This window comes from Pelodiscus sinensis, chromosome 6, assembly GCF_049634645.1.
Source record: "Pelodiscus sinensis isolate JC-2024 chromosome 6, ASM4963464v1, whole genome shotgun sequence".
Classification (NCBI taxonomy): domain Eukaryota; kingdom Metazoa; phylum Chordata; order Testudines; family Trionychidae; genus Pelodiscus; species Pelodiscus sinensis.
Genome location: NC_134716.1, coordinates 74008 through 95682, shown reverse-complemented (window position 1 = coordinate 95682; position 21675 = coordinate 74008). Strand labels below are relative to the sequence as shown.

General features: G+C 46.0%; 2 protein-coding genes across 3 annotated transcripts in view; one reads left to right on the top strand and one right to left on the bottom strand.

The window, feature by feature from the left end:
* B4GALT1 (beta-1,4-galactosyltransferase 1) overlaps positions 1–11008 on the top strand; it is a 52599-nt gene extending 41591 nt beyond the window's left edge. The window contains exons 3-6 of the mRNA XM_075931212.1: positions 2512–2699; positions 5460–5582; positions 8616–8720; positions 9732–11008. Coding sequence (XP_075787327.1) covers positions 2512–2699; positions 5460–5582; positions 8616–8720; positions 9732–9867 — 552 coding nt within the window. The 3' untranslated portion in view covers positions 9868–11008. The remainder of the gene's footprint in view (positions 1–2511; positions 2700–5459; positions 5583–8615; positions 8721–9731) is intronic.
* The window catches only part of LOC102459924 (uncharacterized), a 121507-nt gene that overhangs the window by 87644 nt on the left and 12188 nt on the right, over positions 1–21675 (bottom strand). The gene's annotated exons all lie outside the window — the stretch shown is intronic.

The following is a 21675-nucleotide window of genomic DNA, read 5'->3' as shown; positions in this document are numbered from 1 at the left end:
ACCCAATTGAGAACTCCTGTGTTCCAGCCAAGCAGCAAACTCTGTTTTCAGTTCAATCAATAGCTTGTTCCTAAGCCCTTATTCTGGGGAGTGACTTCTTAGAAACACCCTGATTTCATGAGGGTTCTAAATTGACCTCAGAAGGCCTCAAAGAGGGCTGCCATGTAGGATCTGCAGGAGGTTGGTGGTTGAACTTGCTCCCATAAATAAAGGCTTAGGGAGCATAAATTAGAGTGAGATACCTTCCTCTCCTAGCTTGCTGCTGGAAATGAAGAAAGTGCAGGAAAACTGGAGCTCTACAACAGAACCATCAGAAGCAGCTGGAGCAGCTGTGAGCAGTAACCTCATGGGACCCTGAGATTGCTGCAGTTGGTTCTGTGACCATTTCTATCTCTGTGGACACTGAAAAATATTCTTTGAGGTACAGAGGATTGAGTACAGCTTTTAGGCATTGTGTATTGCAAGGATTGAACCTAAGCAACTCTGTGCACAGCACTGGAGTGAGCGCACAACCCTCTGCTCTAGAGATGTTAAGAAGCGTGTCATTTGTTAATTGTGTAGTCAACAATTTCATTGACTACACAATCAGTTAGCACTTGTACAAGCCCTTGTGCTGCAGAGGGGGCTGATGCTGGGTTCTGGCGTGATCCAGGACTGAGCCAGCTTGTCAGCCAAACCCACCAAAAAAGTACTTGCAGGGGGGGAAGTGTGGTGTGTAGTCGCTAGCACTCACTTATCAGTTAATCGTTTCGTCGACTGCACTAATACATCCCTACTCTGCACTGCAATCTGGCTCTCACCTGACCAGAGTTCTTCTCCAAGGAGATGTCTGTATCCATGGCTAGAGCACAGCCCTTCCATTTCCTATCTATGCTGTTCTTGTCCTGTAGCCTCTGTGTAATGGCAGGCCCCAAACTGCCTACAGGGAGTGAGGCAATGGCCCCTGTAAACCCTGTTCTTAGCAGGCAGAGGTGCGCACACAGCCTGAGGGGCACAAATAAATGTGTTAATCTTTAAGGTGCCACAGAACTCGTTTTTACTGAAACAAACTAACACGGCTACCTCTCTGAGAAAAGGAAATAATTTCCTATTTGTACCAGATTTGGTTTTAATCCCTAAATTAGATCACAGAAGTCCCTCATTGCTGATTAATGCCATGCCAGCAATAGCACTTCTCTGCCCTTCCCCCATTCCATCCTCCAAGCTCACTTCACTTGCTGATGCTCAAGGATTTGCAGAAGCACTTTTCCATAGTTGGGGTCTCCCTGCTAGGTCTTGTCTTCATGAGAAAACGGCACAGGTTTACCTAACCTGACTCAAACGAACTTGGGGTTAAATCAGTGAAGCCAACAGCTTGTGGAAGAGTTTCAGTGGAAGAGTTGACTTAGCATGAGTTGGTTCTTCAGTCAAGTTGGTGGGAGCACAGAGAGGCCAGTGCTTTTGAAAAACCCAGCCCTATATTTGGGTGTAATTCTTCAGTTTTGCACTGATAAAGTATCTGCACATGGTTTCCATGAGCCAGATCCATTATCCAGTTTGAATTAATGAGTTATCAGACAGGATATTTATTAGCCAGGCAGCAGTGCCAATGGGAGAATAAACTAGAAACCTTTAAGCTTCCATTTGTTGTTTCTCAGTCCAGGCTGGACCTGCATGCTAGACTTGCTGTGCTATGGTTGATGCTTGCTGTCCTATAGATGTAGAAATGGGTAAATGACTTTCAAGCAAAGCTGCCAATACTGTTATAATAGCCAGCTACATGGGAGAATTAGTTGGAACTCAAGAGAGAAGCAGTTGGGGGGGGGCCACCGGCTGAACCTCCTTGATAGTGTTCTAAGGGTCCAAGAACAGCAAAACCTTCAGTCTTCTTCCCTTATGCAACCCATTGCTTGTTCTGCCAGTTTCCTTTACAAGTTTTGAGTTCCAAGCCAGTGGTGTTGGGTTAGGCCCTTTCTAAGGAACAACAAAGCAACCTTAGCCTCAAAACAGGTGGCATGCAAGAATAATGTGTAATAATTTCAGAAGTGTCTAAATGACTTAGTCCCATTTTCTGAGACACTTTCGGTTTTTGGAAGTGATGCCTACGTGTGTAGCTAAGCAGGCGTCTGCCCCAGACTCATAGGTGGACGCTGATAAAGAGTACAGTGGGGATTACCAGTACTCGTAGGAGCTTGTGGGCCAGTAATGAAGGGAACATACCGAGCTCTGGCTATTCTGTGATCAACCACTTCAATTTCCACGTGTGTGGGAGCTGCAACACAGATTCAGCTGCCCAGAAAATACAGCCGTTGGGCAAAGCAGTTCTTTGGGCATCAGTGTCAAGCCCTTTAGATGGATTGTAATGCTAGCCATCAACACCATCAACCTTGCTGTGAGGGCTCAGGGGGACGTTGACTCTGGTGGCTGTGCAGGTCTCATGAGCATGCTGCGACACTGGGTAACAGGTCAGAAATGGATGGTGTGTCCTAACCTCCTTAACATGCTTAATTGTTTTTATTTGTTTTAAATTAGGCTGGAGAAGAAACATTTAATCGTGCTAAACTTCTGAACATAGGCTTCGAAGAAGCTTTGAAAGAATATGACTATGATTGCTTTGTATTTAGTGACGTAGACCTAATTCCAATGGATGACAGGAACATCTACAAGTGTTACAGCCAGCCTCGGCACCTCTCTGTATCGATGGATAAGTTTGGATTCCGGTGAGAGCTCTTTTCAGTGAACTGTTTGTTACTCTTCTACAGTTTATCCTCCCAAGCCTATGGCAGCATCTTTAGTATATATCTTCAGTTAAAGGCCTGAAAAAAACTACTGCTGGCTGCATGTGTCCCAGTGCAGCTGGAACAAAAGGTTTGTCTGTGGAAGAGATTAGGAAGTTGGTTTTAAAAGTTTTCCAATATCAAAGTCACAGAAGTAGAAAAAATAGAAGCTGCTTTTTTTTCAGATTTTTTTGTGATTAACCAGTAGCAGCCGCTCTTATCCTGTAACCATTAAAGCAACCAGCAAGCTCCATGTATCTCCATTTAAGGCCATGGGATTGCAGTTTGGCCCTCTCTATTTAGCACCGTGTTAGCAGAGTTTGTCAGAATTTCTGGACAAGTTTTTCCAGAATGATTACCATTGGGATGTTGGAAATTCCCCATAACACTCTGCTATGAGGAGAGAGTGTCTCTCCCAGCCCGCAGTCACCGGCGCTTCTCATGAGATCAAAAATAAGATCTTTTTGCAGTATCATCAGCTAATTAGACATGACCCATAGAATTCCTGCACCTGGAAATGGCTGCAACCATCCATTAACGTGTGGGCTGAGGCACTGTGGTGAGGGAGAGGTCAAGGAAGACAGCACCAAAAAACAAACGCTAAGAGTGTCTGTGCTCTAGTGACAGACACACACACACACACACACGCGCGCGCACGCACACAACCCTGCCGGTCTTTCCAGTGACAGACGGCCCGGCCCAGCCCAGCCAAGCCAGTCATTCCAGCAACATGCCTCTTCCTAGCCACCATAATTTGTTGGACAAAAGTCAACATGGTTTCTGTAAAGGGAAATCCTGTCTTACTAATCTATTAGAGTTCTTTGAAGGGGTTAACAAACATGCGGACAAGGGGGATCCAGTAGATATAGTATACTTGGATTTTCAGAAAGCCTTTGACAAGGTCCCTCACCAAAGGGTCTTGTGTAAATTACATGGCCATGGGATAAGAGGGAAGGTCCTTTCTTGGATTGAGAACTGGTTAAAAGACAGGAAACAAAGGGTAGGAATAAATGGTAAATTTTCAGATTGGAGAGGGGTAACTAGTGGTGTACCCCAAGGGTCAGTCCTGGGACCAATCCTTTTCAACTTATTCATAAATGATCTGGAGAAAGGGGTAAGCAGTGACGTAGTAAAGTTTGCAGATGATACCAAACTGTTTAGGATAGTCAAGACAGAAGCAGACTGTGAGGGACTCCAAGAAGATCTCACCAAACTGAGTGATTGGGCAATAAAATGGCAAATGAAATTTAATGTGGATAAGTGTAAAGTAATGCACATCGGGAAAAATAACCCCAACTATACGTACAGTATGATGGGGGCTAATTTGGCTACGACAAATCAGGAAAGAGATCTTGGAGTTATCGTGGACAGTTCTCTGAAAACTTCCACACAGTGTGCAGCGGCGGTCAAAAAGGCAAATAGGATGCTAGGAATTATTAGGAAAGGGATAGAAAATAAGACCCAGAACATCTTACTGCCCCTGTATAAAACTATGGTACGCCCACATCTTGAATACTGTGTACAGATGTGATCTCCTCACCTCAAAAAAGATATTTTGGCCTTGGAAAGGGTTCAGAAAAGGGCAACTAAAATGATTAGGGGTTTGGAATGGGTCCCATATGAGGAGAGGCTAAAGAGACTGGGACTTTTCAGTTTAGAAAAGAGGAGACTGAGGGGGGATATGATAGAGGTCTATAAAATCATGAGTGGTATGGAGAGGGCTGATAAAGAAAAGTTATTTATTAGTTCCCATAATAGAAGAACTAGAGGACACCAAATGAAATTAATGGGTAGCAGGTTTAAAACTAATAAAAGGAAGTTCTTCTTCACACAGTGTGTTGTCAACCTGTGGAACTCCTTGCCAGAGGAGGCGGTGAAGGCTAGGACTATAACAGAGTTTAAAGAGAAGCTGGATAAATTCATGGAGGTTAGGTCCATAAAAGGCTATTAGCCAGGGGATAAAATGGTGTCCTTGGCCTCTGTTTGTCAGAGGCTGGAGAGGGATGGCAGGAGACAAATCGCTTGATCATTGTCTTCGGTCAACCCTCTCTGGGGTACCTGGTGCTGGCCACTGTCGGTAGACAGGATACTGGGCTAGATGGACCTTTGGTCTGACCCAGTACAGCCGTTCTTATGTTCATCACCCCAGTCATCATCCTGCAGGCAGAATGTGCCTTGTAGCAGACATTGTCAGGAAATGGGCAAAAGCTTGGTTTTAAATATGGCTCTTGAAAGCCTGTTCTAAACTTGCTTTTAACAAGCCCCTTTGCAGTCCTAACCCCGGGCCTTAGAGGACATTGATTTTCACTGGGCTAAGATGTACAGATTACGCTATATGAATGCTGCCAATCAGCCTATATGGGCTCTTGTACCTTTTCTCCAGATCCATAGGAGTGAGCCAGGCTACTAAGCCACTGACTGTGCCTGGAACAGCAGGATTGGGACCTTGATACCTCACACCCTGACTCTCTGGCCAGAGGGGTAGAGCAAGGGTTAGGGGTGGGACAGTAACTTACTGCTGGTCCTGATCAGCATCACTAATAGCCTGACCCTGAAGCTGAGGAGTCACAGTGCCTATGGGAATAGGTTGAGGGGTGCACTGTATGCATCCCTTTGCTCAGGGCTGTGTCTGATGGCACCATCCAGCCTGGGCTTTTCAGTAACAAGCATGGTGCACTAACAAAGCTCTTTTCCCCCTTGCAGTTTACCGTACAATCAGTATTTTGGAGGTGTGTCTGCTCTAAGCAAGGAACAGTTTGTAAAAATCAACGGATTTCCTAATGATTACTGGGGCTGGGGTGGCGAAGATGACGACATTTATAACAGGTAAAGACCCAAGGTGGAACATGCTCTGCCAGATTTTCTGCCCTTAGTGTTGTGCAGCTAAAAGCCTCTGCTAGCCTCAGCACTGCTGTTCCTGTGACTTATGGCCCCCTTGAGCAATGCTTACAGTAGTTGACTTGAGCCTGTGCTGTATCTGCAGCTCTGCATGCTACAGATTTCCCTCTTCTCTCTCTTGGTGAGGTAGCTATTGCTTTGTTGCTGTCCTAGGTAGATGTGGGCAGTGCCTCGACATGTGCACTGACACTGTCTGGCCACTTCAGTTTCACGTGCTGCACCATGTGTGCTAAAAAGCCAGGGTCTCTGAGCAGCAGGTATGCTGTGTAAAGGCACCTCCAGTGGAAGAGCTCTTTGGGAACTTGCAATCCTTCCTGGGGAGCGCTAGCTGGGAGCAACAGCCCATTCCTGTTCCTGTGTCTTGGGGCCAGGGACTGCACCAAATTAATTGCTGGCTAGGGCCGTTCAGGGCATTTCTCCATCTCTGACCCTGCAGCACAGCCCTAGTAGGGAAGTGGCAATGGAGTCATCTCTGACGTAGGGTTCAGATTTCACAGCAAGCCGGAGGAGGTGGGCTGGGATCTGGAGCTGCATGTATGCACCCAAACAGCCTTGCTGACAGCTCCTGTGTTTATTTCCCTTCTCACCTGGAGGCACTGTCACGATTCAGGTGCAGGCTGATGCAAATGCACAGCTCCAGCCTGGTGCTATATGAGTCTGCAGCCAAGGAAGGTCCTGGAGCGCGAGGCGCCCTGCTCATTGTTTGCATTGGCTCCCAATCAAAGCAAGCTGCACAGGAAGGAGCAGCCAGCACACAGTGGCAGAGGTCTTGTTGTATGAGCTCTGTGAGCAGTTTGCTGGTGGTGTGGATCTCGGTGTGAGGCCCGGCAGATGCTGGGGTCGCTAAAGGCTAGGACTGAGGTTGGGGCTATGGATGCAGCAACAGCAAGATTCCATCTGTCTTCCAGAATCTATTTTCTCCTCACTTGGTATGTAAGTGATTCCTACCCCCACCTGGGGACTGAGCTCCAGCCTCAAATTACCAGGTCAGGAAACTCTACAACTCCAGGGAGATGGGTAGAAGAGCTGGGGACACTGGTTCTTTGTATATTGGCCAGTGTGAAACTCGGTGCAATCTGGATTCTTGCAGTTTCAGAATATGGGGAATGGTGTCTGTCTGCAAAATCTAAGCAGCTGCAAATACTAAAGTGTAAAGTAGAGCACTTAAAAATTCCAGCAGTGAGCATGAAATACCACAGAAAACAGAACAAGGATCTATTTGCACAGTGCAACTTGAGTTTAGTTTTTACACTTTGTTTTTCTACTGGGAGATCAGACCAGTAGTTTTTGGAAATCACTGGTATTTTGATTTCAGTTCATATGCAAAATGTTTTACTACTATATGTTTAGTCTGAAATGTTTCTCTGCCCCTTGGCTTCCCTGAGTTTATGGATCAGCTTCACACAAATATTGGCTGAAACATTGGTAAATTTTATGGTTTAACGGTTTAAAAAAAATAGCTGATATCTTCTGCTTAAAGGACAATTATATCCCTTAGTAAACTGCTCTGACATCTGTGGTTGGAAACTGTGGCAGATAGGCTAGAGGACATTCAAAAAGGGAGGGAGTGCTGTCAATTCTGAAACTGTAGAATCATGGAAACATTAAGCAGGAAGGGACCCCAAGAGGTCACCAAGTTCAACACCCTGTGCTGAGGCAGGACCAAGTAAACCTAGATCATCCCTAACAGGGGTTTGGTTCAACCTGTTCTTAAAAGCCTCCAGTCTCCCTTGGATGCCTGCTCCATAGCTTTACTATCCTTAGACTTAGAATTTTCTGCAGCCCTTGACTACATGTAGTAACAGCAAAGAGAACATACAAGTGTGCCAGCTGGCAGGTGTTAGAAAAGTTTGCTGTAGTCTGAAGGGCAAGAATTCGGTCTGTCAGATGCTACAGTATATCAGGAAAGGGGAGCTGCATTTGGGGGATACTGGTGATACTTTGGATTGCCAGACACTTTACAGCTAAAATTATATCTACAGATTGCTTGTAATGTCTAACTTCCCCCAGGCCTCAAGAGTGGGCAGAATCAGACCCAGCTTTGGTCCTGTGCTCAGATTTCATAACATGCGGCACTAAAGCCTGGAGCACTAGTTATGCCAGTTTCAAACAAACACAGTGCATGCCTGGTCAATCGAGTAGCACAGGAGACTCCAATTTTATTTGGGTAGGTGGGATAATTGAAGGGGCATGAGTGGCAGGGAGCTCCTCTGCAGCTCCATGCTCATGGCCCTGCTCTCCTTCCCATGATACCAGCACTGGAGAGGGCTCCCTGCCATGCAGCTAGAACCACTCTGCAGTGGGATAGCTGCCCCCAGCCAGGCCTTCAGCTCTGTACTCTGAGTAGCTTCATTACTGCCCTGCTGGGGGCCAAAGAAGAAATTTGGATAGTGCAAATCAGATGGCAAGTGGGTTTTGAAAAAATCATGAGTCTAATGTAGGCATGTGTACAGAACAGTAGTGATGAGGCAGACAAGTGAGAGGCTGCTGCTGGAGAGCCAGTTAAGTTCGGAAGAAATGGAGATGGGTAGATCCTGGGCATCCCCAACTGCCACTTGAGTTTGTGGAAGCTGATAGCACTTGGAGCCCTATGAGATTGACCCCAGGTTAGCCAGCCATAGGAGTTCAAAATAGGGTTCATAGGAGTTCAGAGGGTAACAGCAGGGTTCCAGCACTGACTTCACGGGGCAGTGTGGCAGACACAGTGTTGGCATCATTTGTTTTTCTTTTTTGACTGAAACAATTCACCAAAATTGGCACAAATTTGTGAAATATTTTGGTTGCTCTGAATCTGCATTCCTCTGGCCTCCCCAAAAAAGTTTCAACTGAAAAATTTCATCCAGCCCTATTAATCAGCTCTTCTAAATTTTGCAGAGTTTATCTTGAGGTAGCAGTGTCGTTAACTGCATACTCAAGTACTTACTAGGAGTAATAACCACTTCTTGCTATGTTCACTTTCAGGCTAGTTTTTAAAGGTATGAGGATATCTCGCCCAGATGCTGTCGTTGGGAAGTGCCGCATGATTCGCCATTCAAGAGACCAAAAAAATGAACCCAACCCACAGAGGTGTGTCCATCTTCCTTCCCCCTCTTGAATAGTTAAGCGATGCTCTCCAGGCTGGCAGTTCCAAGTCATCTCACATCCCCCTTCCTGTATGGAGGTCTGATCACATGAGTTACTGTGCTCAGATAGCCGAGTGTCCACACAATTACTGCACCCTAACCTGATGGAACAGGCTAGGATACTCAGATTGTTTGAATCCAGTGGAAACCAAATGTTCTGACCTACTGAGCCGCATATGACAGTCTTCAGAAGTTCAAGAGCTGAGGCGCACCTACAAGGGCTTGGGGCTTCAGCTCTGTGGGAATGGGGGTGTCTGAATTTCAGGCCTGCAGGAGAGGTCTGCCAGGGTTTGAGGCTTCAGTCCTGTTGCTGCCGAAGCTTTGAGACCCAGAAAGCGTGTTAAGCAGGGCTGAAGCACTGAGGAACCTCTCTTCCTCGCTGGCCAGAATCCAGAGGCAAAGTGTGGAGGAGGTCATGTGGGGTCACTTGCTCCCCCCAGATTTTTGACATGGTGGGCTGGAGCCAGCTGGAGCTGTGGAGTCAAACAGCTGGAAACTGCAGGGTGAGCAGATGTTTTTGTTGATGCCTCTCCCTGTGGAGCTCAAGCAACTGCCCCTCACCCTAAAGCTTCCAGCTGTTTGCTGCTGCTCCACATGCAGCTAATACTTGGACGCTGCTGAAGGTTAGAGGTGTGCCCTGTTGATGGTGGGGAGGGGGAAGCAGGTAAACTGTCCTCCCCTCCCACTCTCAACAGACACCAGTCATCTCTGGAAGAAGCTCCCATCCTCACCACAGGACAGAAGCCCCAGGCTTTCCCTCCCTGCTGTCTGGTAGGTGTAGAATAATAGGCACTGGAGGTGCACAAGCCAGGCAGTAACTTTAAAAGAGCCACATGCAGCTTAAGCCACAGTTTGGCTTCTTGTGGCCACTGAGCCACACTGAACAGTGTGCTGCTTAGAGTTTGAGGTCATTACAAGGGGTATATATTACAGTATTGCAATTTTTTTCCCACAGGTTTGACAGAATTGCTCGCACGAGGGAGACAATGAATTCCGATGGCTTAAATACACTGTCATACAAGTTAGTGAAAACTGATAAATACCCGCTATATACAAAAATCACAGTGGATGTTGGCTCACCCAAAAAGTAGTGTTGGAGAGGCAGAAGTGAAGACTTAGAAGCTTCCAGGGATATCTCATCCACAGGATTTTTATATGTACTGTTTTTACTACAGTCAGAATGAACAAGAAAGGTTAATTCAGCTATGCAAAGTTTTTCCAAGTCTGCTGGATGAGTGAGCCTTTTTAATCCCAAACTTGACTTTACACAACTTTCTAGCTCTACAATATTTTTATAAGTTTAAAAACTGTAAATAAGAGTTGTAAATATTTACATTGCCAGAAAATGTTGTTTATGTATTTGCTGCAGTGCTCCCCACAAATAGTTTATTCAAATGCTGTTGTTCATAAACTAATGATGAATCAGCGATTATTGCCATATTTTTCCCATATGCTAAATTAGGTAGACAAGAATACTGCTTTCAATTATTTGTTGTTGTTACTTTATGAAGGACTGGAAAATGCTGCTAAAATTGTACAAGTTTACACATTGTATTCGATTTTTTTTAATGGACACAGTATCACTTTTTCTTGTCTAACATCAACCAAAACAAACATTTTTTCTTTACTTTTATACAGAGTGAATTTTGGAAAAATTGACCATACAAAATGTGTATTAGCTCCATATTTTATCATCTTAGAGTGGAGGCCGCAGTCCTCCAGTGAGCGCTATACAGACAGGACATTTAAGCTTGGTGGAGCTGCACAGGACAGTATAAATATTATGACTGGTGCAAGAAGTAATGTCCCCAGGTGACCTTCCTTGACAGATGTCTCATATAGAATATTAAGATTTGTTCCCTTTTTAAGCACAGCAAATTGATTGAAATTATGGGCTGAAACTATAACCTTTTTTATTACAATTTACCAAAATGTTTACTTTTGTAAGAGCTTATTACATCATTTAAATACTATATATATATATATATATATATGTATGTTTTGGAAAAATAAATTTCATTTTTCTTAATGTTGTACATAAAACTTGAATTCATTGTTCCTTTTGCTTTGTGATATTTTAAGATGAGAAAAATTTGAGACATTTGTATGTTAAAGCCTTATTAAACTAGGGTGTAGCATAATTGTTAAATGTGGCTTAAAAATAATCTGTGCTCATAATGACAGGTTCTTCTGTGCTTCATTATGTGTGAGCAATGTATTAAGTTTGCATGAAATCTTTTGCATTCTTTAATGCGTTTTTGCTGATCTGAAGTCTGCACTAAAAGTATCAGCTAAGATGTGGAAAAGTACTGCAGGTCAGTATTCATTTGTAACTTTCGCAGCCAAATGAGGAGAGCACGCTTTCTTCTTCACAGCATTTTTTTAACTGCAGAAAGGTGGCAGTGCCAGCCTACATGGCTTGCCTTTTTGCTTTATGACATTGTGAAAATCCCTTTAACACTATGACATTACAGCAAGTCAGAATTTTACCTGAAAACACCAACATCCCAACCTTGTGTGAGAATTTTTTGCCACCTTTCAGCCAGCTCAATCTAAAATGACTTAGACTAATTGGGCCCAGCCCGTGGGAGGCTACACAGGAACTGTGGATCCAGCCAGTGGGGCAACTTCTGAATGGAGGTAGGTTTTAACCCTTGGAAAGTAGAAGTGAAACCTAAGCCATTTAAAAGAAGGAAGGGGCTGATCTAAAGATGAGAGAGGGGAATGATCATGCTTCTTTATTTAAATGTGCTTTTTGGCCACTGGCTGTGCCTGAACAGAGGACCTTGGGGAACTGCTTGTCCTGCAGGCTGACTTTTAAGGGCTTATACACTGACAAGTGAAAGTGAAGCCCGTGTGAATGTTTCTCTTACTTTGGAACTGGCTTTGAAGCTTTAGCCTGCACCTACACACCTGCCAACACAAGCCAAACCCATGTGAGTGTCCACATATTCAACTACACCAAAGCTGTAAACAATCACACCTTTACTTAAACTAGTACAGCTCTGGTTTCTGCTCAGCATAAGGGAGAACCGATACTTGGTAGCACTGTTTGTTTGAAACTAAGACCTGATCTACCTGTGTGCAGCCCATTGTGCACCTGAAAGCCTGAGGCAAACATCTGGTCTTGGGAGTAATTGTGCTCCTGCTCTGAATTGCAGTGTTAAGTTACTGATGTTACTCCTGGGTGGATTCTGAGTGCCTGTGGTACCTGGCCAGCAAAAAATGACAATGAAGGGTGAGGGGCAACTATGGGGTTACAGGCTATGCTCCTTCACACACCCCCCTTTCTGCAAGCAGAGAACAGCCCAACTGGAGGAGGCTAAGTTTCCAAGGGACTCTGCCAGTTGTGCTCTCCTACTATTAGTACTGGCTGTTAGAACCTTCCTGTTTTCTGTGAACAGTGAGTGCCTGGGGTAGGGCTGAAGGAAATGAAGAAGAGGAGCAGGAAACAATGGAGAAGAAAGGAGGGGGCATAGGGCAAGGGGGAGTGAGGAGAAGGAGACACAGAAGAAAAGGGGATAAGGGAATCAGTGGGAGCCCAGCATTTGGCATCCCTTTGGCAGCTGCTGGGACTCGCCTGTTAAGCAGGCCAATCGAACCCTCACACTGACAAGCCTGACCCCGACCCCTCAACACCTGGACTCTTCTGAACCTCCCTACTCAGACCTCCACCCCACTGAGCCCAACCAGCTGCACCTGGACCCCCACCCCATCAAGCCCCCACGAACCTCTACACCCAGACCTCCTGGCCAAGCCCCATCTCTCCAGGTCTCCCTGCTAAGCACCAACCACCTTCACCTGGATCCCCTACAGAATCCCATTGGAACCCCCCCAATGAGCCTTGAGCATCCAGATCTTTCACTGAGCTGTTGGCACCCAGACTGTCCCACAAAGAAACTTCTCACCCCACACTAATCCCCTCCATGCTTGGATCCTGTTGGACGGAGCTTGCTCAGCCACACCTGGTGCACCTAGCACAGAGGGGCACTGTCAGGATCTGGTTCAGCCTCACTGCTACGTCCCTGTATTGGGGGGGGGGGGGGAGATGTTCAGGGTGCTTTCCCACCTCAATGCAACCAATGACCTGTGCTCCTTACTGCCATGCTGGAGCCATGCTTTTGAGACAAAATTTGAAGAATTTTAAAACACTGCACTCACAATTTTTAATTTTTTAGCACACAATTCCCTCAGGAGTATATGTTAGCAGGTCTGCCCCTAGATCGCTGCCTGAATCTGGGTTCATTTTCCCTCTGCGAATCACATGTGCATGCAGCAGCACTGATTAGTGGTCAAATGTGGCCTGGGATTTTCAGAGGAGTCCCAGTAGTATGGGCCCCAGCTCTCCCTAAATGCCAGGGAACAGGGGAAACCAAACTAACCAAGCTCCCAGAATCCTTGTGAGGTCCCTCCCAATCTGCCCCTTCTCCTATCAGCTGAAACATTTGAACAGTCAGAGCTGTGTGTAATCCTTAAGCTGCCCAACCTATATAAAAACACTATATATTGCACTTGATTGTTTTGCCTTAATATATGAAGATCAGGAAAATTTCTATAGAAAGCATTCCTGTTGTAAATCTCAAAGAATAGAATTCATGCAAATGGTACTGCCTGGTTGCTGGCATGAAAGATTTTTACAAATGTGCCTTAAAAAGAAAAGCGGAAGGAAACCTTGGACCGTGACAGCATTTAGCATAACGAGTAAATACGAGTAAAGGAAACTTAAAACCATCAGCCCATGGGAACTCTAAGTGTCTAATATGTATTTTGTCACTAAGACTCCTGCAAACCACAGCCACAAATGGGCGTGTGTCCAAAAAGGAGGCCGTGTCTGAATTTTTCCTTTTGTTTGCCATGTTACTTCACCTACATGATGTCCTTCTTTCATCCATCAGCATTACGGGTGTGCAAGCTCCAAAATAAATATTTGTCCCTCTCTTCAGGATTTTCAGGGATTGCCCCTTATCGGCCAGGTTTGGCTATTGAATTTTAGGGTGTGACTGAGTGATCTCAAAGGAGACAGGATAGACAGGTATGGCCCAGGCAGAGAGGATGGTGCCTTTCTCCCTGCTATCTATCACAGACCCAAGGGACCAGCACCATATTGATAGAGCAGCAATACTGGTGAAGGGGAGGGACTACTTCCTGGCTTAGCTGCTCCCTCTGCTTGCTAGGAACAGGGGCTTGTGGTGATTCTACCTGTATCAGCTACAGAGTGGCTTCAGCCTTGATAGAGCTATTCCACTTTCAGCAGTGTTCTTAATTTCTTCAGACTTGGCCAGCAGTGTACGGAGTGGATTGAAATAGCTCAAGTTAGTCTCAGCCCAGAGGTTCAAAGTGGGTAAGAGGAAATATCTTTTTCTGGGCCAATGTCTGTGGGTGAAGGAGACAAGCTTTCAACCCACACATAGTCCTTCGGGTCTGGGAAAGGAACTTCATATCATAGCTAAATGTACTGATATTGTGTAGCATATTCTAAGGAATCCTTCAAGATGAGGTTGCCCATTAACACAGGACAAAAGGCTCAGAAGGATAGGCGTGTTAATCTGTGTCTGCAAAAACAATGAGGAGTCCTGTGGCATCTTAAAAACTAACAAATTTATTAGGGCATACACTTTCATGGGAGAAAGCAGGATTTACTAATGAAGGCTTATGCTCCAATAAATGTGTTAGACTCTAAGATGCGTGCCACAGTACACCTCATTTTTACAGACAACTTGGTGCAGTCTCAAACTGAGAAGCAAAACCCCTAGACACACCAGCTGGCTGGTTCTGTGTGCTGGCTCACTGAAGGAGCAGCTACTCGATCAGGCTTGGTGAGAGGCAAAGCACTGTAGGGGATTCTCAGTATGCAAGGAGCAGCCAAGCTGGTGGAAGCCAAGGTGAGGTCACTGTGCTGAGTGCATGCCCTGAGTCAAAGCTGTACAGCATAGAGGCACCCAGGGTTGCAGGGCGGGGCTGTAAACAGTCTACTAAGGTCCCACTTATCCCCTTCCCCTTCATTGAGCAAGCATCCAATGTGCAGCCACCAAACTCCCCATCATGCAGAATACGAGGCAGCCCTCGTGCAGCCACACAACAAGCTAAGGCAGTGCCTACTTCCGGTTCCCTTCCCCCATGACACTTCCGATATCCCCCGGCAGTGCAGCCCCTCTGCACCGCAAAAGAGCCCCTGGCTTATAGCCACACTAGCCTTACTCTGTGACAGAGGGGAGGACTCCTTTGGGAGCCTAAAGGAATGCAATTCATTCATTGCCTGGGGCAGAGTCACTCACAGGCCTCCTCAGTGCTCCAGTTGGCATTTGGGCCAGACATGTTGTTGGCAGATGTAAGTCGGGTCGCTCCCAACTATTCACTTGACACAGAATCCAGGAAAGCTCTGGGGCCAGCTATTAGAGGAACTTCACATTCAAACTATCACATGTCCTCTGGACTGGAACCCTCTCCGCCACAGCCAAAAGTGCCACAGCTGATGGAACCTGTGCCATCCATGAGTAAGCACGACAGGATAGGATTGTGCAACCTCTCTTCCCATGGGGGAGCTTGGCCTCATGCAGCAATTGCACTGGGTGACTGGCCAGGAAATGAACAACAGGTTGTACCAGCTTTAGAGAGGTGCTGGAAAACTGCCCCCAGCCTGGCTGAGACTTACAGGGAAGAAAATGTGTTGAGGCAGCCTCTGGGGAAATGAGCAGAAGGGGGTGTCCCAAGAGACAAGGACCAGGTCCGCATCTGGGCAAAATGGCAGAGTGCCACTGATTCATGCCAGGTGGTGATCAGGTCCCATATGCACAGACCTAGAATGCAAATGCTGGGGCTATGTGAAAAAGGACAGCTTGTGGTACTTAAGGCCACAGTATATTATTGGAACCCAGCGTGTAATGAAGTTTCCAAAGGATGGTGGACTCTTTGGACAGGATCAGCCAGCAATACTCTGGATGGATGGTGTGTCTGTGTATACCTAGGGACCCTTCCACCTCACAGGATCATACGTCCAGACCAAACCTGGAGGTCTGCACTGCAACGCAGCCCAGCTGGGATGGGCCAGCATCGGGTGTCTAAATGCAGCAATACCCAAAGAAAGCTGTCATTTCAAGGGCCTGTTCTGGAATCCCAGAGGCTGTAGGCCTGCGCCATGGAACTGTACAGATCCTTAGGGTCACTCCCAAGGGCCTGGTTGCAGGCTGGGGAACATACCACATTCTGTCTCTGACATGGCTATCCCACTGGGACTCTTGCACTTCCCTCTGAACAGCTGGCACTGGCCTCTGTCAGAGACAGGAGACTGGATTGTGCGAAGCGCTGGCTGAACCTGAGAAGCTGTGCTTCCTCTGTACTTCGCGCACAGTCTCCTTTCCAGTGGAGTCCAGCACAGAATGGCCCCATGGAAGTGAACTGGGCTACAGCTCATACCTGCCTTTCACAGCATGCACAGTAATACGTGAGACAATTTCAAGTGACAGAACTCTGACAAAGGGATCCTGCACTTCCAGCTGGCACAGGAACACTCCCTCTGGGGCAGCAGAGCAGGGCGATCACAGAAATATGGCTACACCAGCCTTCTAAGGAACACTTTGGTCCTAGACAAGTAGCTCTGTAACCAAGAAGGGCACCCACTAACTAGACCAGGCTCAGACTTTGCCATGCTACAGGAGTTGGATCCAACTTGCCCTGGACTGTCCAGGCTGTTAATCTGGTTATTGGGGGGAGGAGGGAAGAGAGTTAGATCCCAGTTACAGATCACCTTTTAACCAGGGCTGGCTGGCAGATCTGGACCTAGTTGCAGGTCAGATGGCGACCCAGCACTGAGCATACATTGGACACCCTGCATGAACCACTCTAAGCTGTCCCAGTTACAGGGAGGGAATCTTTCCTGCAAGGCTCAGCTACCTCAGAGAAGCAGTGATGTGCCAGAGTCAGCTATTTCCCCTGGGCATGACACAGCTCTCAAGTCTTCCCTTTTCATTATTATTTCACTCCTCAGTGCAGCACCCGCTCCTGCAGAAGTCTCATGCTGCTTCTCTGCAGGAAAGGGTGGCTTTTGCCCACAGTTCTACACCTGGCTCAGGCTCCAGGGCCCATTGGCAATTTCTCCAGATGAATGAATCACGGGCAAGGTTTCAATCACTGCTCATTTTACATTAAGAATTATGATTTCCAAACTCTGGCCCTCGACATCACTGGCATTGGTCTGTGCACTGACAAATGAGAAATGCTTCCAGCCCTGACATTAGTTAGGTCACTGTACCCAGGCTAGGGAAAATATATGGCAAAATTGCAAGGATGAATTCTTCAATTAGCAAATCTCCTCGAGAGAAATATGTTGATAGCACCTCACTCACCAAATACCCTCCCATGCCTATTTTTGCTAAGAGGAGACAGCAGCTCTTTATTTTAACAGCCCCCAGCCCACCATTTATATTTGGTCCTGCTTAAACTGTGCGACCTTCGCTTGCATTTTCTCAGTCTGCAACATTGTGAATGAATTAAAAGACAAGAAAGTTTTCCACCCATCCTGAACTTCTTGGACTAAGGTAAGTAAGAGATAAGTTACATACAGGTTTTAATTCTTTTGTCTTTAGGGGGTTTGGTTGGAAAAATATACCACTATTTGTTTGCAAAGGTTGGGGCTTCATGGACTTTACATGCACACAAATAAGCAATTCTCCTGTTTGAAGCAGTGCCCAGGAAATCGTGGAAAAAGTATTAAGCATAACTTCTACATGTTACCCAATCAGGATTCTGTTCCTAGACAACAGAGATTCTGGGAGACTGCCACTGGTGTGTGGATATGTGGAGTGCTATAAAACCAATGTTTTAATCTGCACACATGGGGCTGAATACAGTTCTAGTACCACATGCCACTGGTGGTAGCAGCAGGACAGCACAAGAGTACAACAGCCCACAGCCTTACAACCATTGTGCTCAATAACCCAGTTCAATAGGACTAGACCACACAATGCTTAAAATACTATCAGCCACCAGCGGCCTATTTACTTGGGGCTAGGCTGTGGGGTAGACAACCTGCTCTGGTTTTGCCCACCCCCCAGTTGTAAAACTGCCATGGTCTGGGATTTGGTGGGGCGGATTTGCTGAGGGGGGGGAAGACAAGTTGACTGACTATCCGATAAGCAAATGTGACTAGTCCTTAACATCCTTTGGCACTGAGCCAGGGCCTCAGTGCCAATTTAGAAGGAAAACTGCCACCTATTGAATCACTAGCGCAGCTTCCAGCAATGCAATTTTTTTTTCTTGGCAGTGTTCTATCTAAGAATTTGCTGCGCCCAGGTTTGCATAACTTGAAAAAGTAAACTACAATCCAGCTCAATATTATGAAGTGATAGATATGACGTAGGCTATAAATTACATTACACATGATAAACTCTAGTTAAAGAAATGTGATTATTCTTATGAACGGGCCCTATTTGTACAGGCCGTTAAAGTGATAATGTCTTATGTCCTCTGGTCTGTGAGGTGTAGCAATATCTCACACCTACTTCATAATATACATTAAACTTCAAACCTTTATATAATCTTTATAAGATGTACAATTTTTTAAAGCAACATTAAAAGAATGTTAACAATATTGCAAGGTCAAGTGCTTGAACATTAGGAAATGCAAGATTTAGGATTGCTTATGCACTAGTAATTCCTCTCGCTCTTTCTTCCCCCCACAATATGCATTGGCATTATGATATAGTCTGTACTTACATGATTACAGGCTATTTCCAGAGGACCCTGCCTCATTCAATGCATGAAAATAGTCTGTCTAGGTTCCAAATTATTTTTGGACTTTATAAATTAAACCTCACTAGCATAGCGGGGTTCAAAAAAAAGCATTAGATACCGCTGCTCCTCAAGTTGCGAACGGTCAAGTTACGACCGTTCTCACTTACAACCAAAGCTCTCATGGAGCAGTTGTAAAAGCGGTCCCTGAGTTACGCACATGACCCACGCTTATGAACAGTGCGGTTGCGTGTAACTCAATGGAGTCCGAGTTACTAACAGATCGAGTTATAGTCAAGTGTTTGGTCCGTAACTTGATCGTAACTCGGAGAGAGGCTGTATGTTCATGAAGACAGGCCCATCAATGGCTGTTAGCCAGGATGGGAAGAGAAGCATCTCCATGCTCTGGGTGTCCCTAGCATTGTGACTGCCAAGAGTTGGGACTGGATGACAAGGGACAGATCACTCAACAAATTATTGTTCAGTTCATTCCTTTTAAGCACCTGGCAATGCTGGACATGGTGAGAAGACAGGATGTGACAGTAGATGGACAACTGAGCCAACCCAATATGGCCATTCTTATGTTCTTAGCACTTTGAATTCTTCATGGAAGGAAGAGCAGATTACTAGGTGCAGGGGTGAGGCGCTCCCAGTATGAGGCACTACTTAGTAACACACTGTGTTAGTCCCACGCAATATAATGCACAGGGTTTGACAAACCCCAGCGAGAGCTACTTGCCAGCCCCGCACTGCGCATGCGCCAGACCGGCACTGCGCATGCGCAAAGCGCTGGTGAATGGGGCGCATGGAGCGACCAGCTGAAATCTACTCACCACGGGCGAGTAGATTCAGCGGTTTGTCGAGCCCTGATAATGTAGCAACCTGGCCTAACAGTGACCAAAGGGTGGTCACAAGATCAGTGTTTGAAAGAAAGGACTGCATTCATCTCTCCTTGCACTGAGGAGAACAGACTCTTGGGACTTGTCTACATTGGCACGTTTTGTCGCTAAAAACTGCTGGACCACAATGGAGGCAGACACAAGAGCCCTGGTTTGAATCTGCTCCAGAAAGCTTTTGGGCTCAGGCAGAGTGTGGGAGTTGCAATTCTCCTCCTTAAAGCATGTCCCAAATTATCTAGCACAAGCTACTGGAGGCCCTGGGGCTACACCTACACTGCAGAGTTTTTGCGCAAAAACAGCCATTTTTGCACAAAAGCTCATGGAGGGTCCACACTACAAGCGCGTTTTTGCGCAAGAAAAAGTACAGTAGATGGTCAGAAGACAGGGCTTTTTGCACAAGAGTTATTCCTCTTTCTACAAGGAATAAGCCTTTTTGTACAAGAGCTCTTGCACAAAAGGAACGAGTGGATGGACAACAGGAGTTTCTTGCGCAAGGCGTCTATGAATGGCGATCAGAACTTTCTTGCTCAATATTGTCCAACAGCATTACCAACACTTCCATTGCTTACTGGACTGTTAGAAGACATTTGGGGTATTTTAGAGCTAAATAACAACAGCACAGAACACTGACAGCCAGGACTGGCGACTATAAACAAACTTTATAGGATGACAGAAAACTTGGCCATACCCATAATAAATGGACATCTGGTTAACTAACATCATGTCGGACAATAGATCTGCCAGACCACAGGGTGCTGGATTAGAGAGGTTCAACCTATAGCTGCACTCCATAAGCAGTTGACCATACCAGAAACATAAATAACCTGTCCAATTCCAAGATTCCCCTGACCAATTCCAAGGTACATTTTTCAGATACTCAGTCACAACTCGAGTGCTGCTCCCTCTTCCAGGATCTTAAATATAGAATTATGTAAGAATTTCTCTCTATGTGTCCCTCTGTGCTGTCCCAGGTTCTTTTGTCACCTTGCTTCCCTTGTAATGGTCCCCTTGACCTAATCCCTCCATTAGGGTGGTTCTGCATCATCAGCTTCCACACAGGCCTCTGCCTTTGGTGATACTGAAAGCAACGACAATAGCTAGACACCTGAAGTGATTGAAAGATACTGATGCACATGACAACAGCATAAGAATTATTTGAAATCAGGGAGTTCTGATCATCAGAAGAGAAAGCTATGTGAAAAATATGACCACAGCTGTGTATGTGATCCAGGACCAGAGCCAGCTAGTACCATTTTTGTTGATAACTACATTGATTTGGCTCAAAGGACAAAGACTTGGAAGAACAATTCTCATTGGCACAAGCAGGCCATTTCTCACACAGCCTTCAGTTTTCTGTAGCTAGTCCAGCAAATTGTGCACCCAGCCAACACAAATAGCCAGAGGGACTGTGTGGAGGTAATTAATGTGCCATTGTGCTGGCAGACAGTTTGGCTCTAGTAGGAGACACTTAACAGCACTTTACTGCTAGCAGCACACTGGAGAGAAAACAGAAGCCAAAACCATACAGAGCTTCAGTGCCTCAGGACATTCCCCAAGCAAGGCAGCCTCTTTCCCTGGGTCTCTGCATACCCCTCATTCACCAGCATGAGGGCTTGGCCCCCACCTCAGCCCTGGCACGTTGCCCCAGCTTTGGTGAGTGCAGGGGAGTTTAAGGGGCATTGGGTTGGTGCTGCCAGTCATCCATAGCCTCCCCAGACTGGCATGGCACACAGGCCAGTCTCTGCTTACAGTTACGAGTTAGGAGAGGTCTCTTACTATGCAGACCCTCTGCTTGCTCATCCAACCAAGTATTTTGAGCCCAACATGTGTCCAAAGAATCCTCTTTGAGCCCACAACAACCCACCTTTTGAAGTTAACATTTTATTTCCTATGTTCATCTAGATTGACATAAGGCCTTTGCCAGTCATTCATAATAACGGATAGATAAGCAGAAGACCATATAGGTAATATTCTTTAGAGTCATAAAAACTGATACATCTTTGATCTTAAGGCTAATTAGAGTCATTGGATGATGGGCGATCACTCGTTGCCGAGTATGATCATCTGCCATGGGAGTTGTGGACCTTAAGGTGGCTGATAAGGCCGATCCTTGAACCACAACTTCTATTACAGCGAAGGACAGATGTTTCCAGGTACAGCAGGAAGCTACTGACCATGACTAGAAGCCAGTCTCTCCTTCCTCCTCAGCTTGTTGGCAAGCAAATTCAAAATGCAGGGGGCCATTGCACAGGACTTGTCTCCATTTTGGACGAT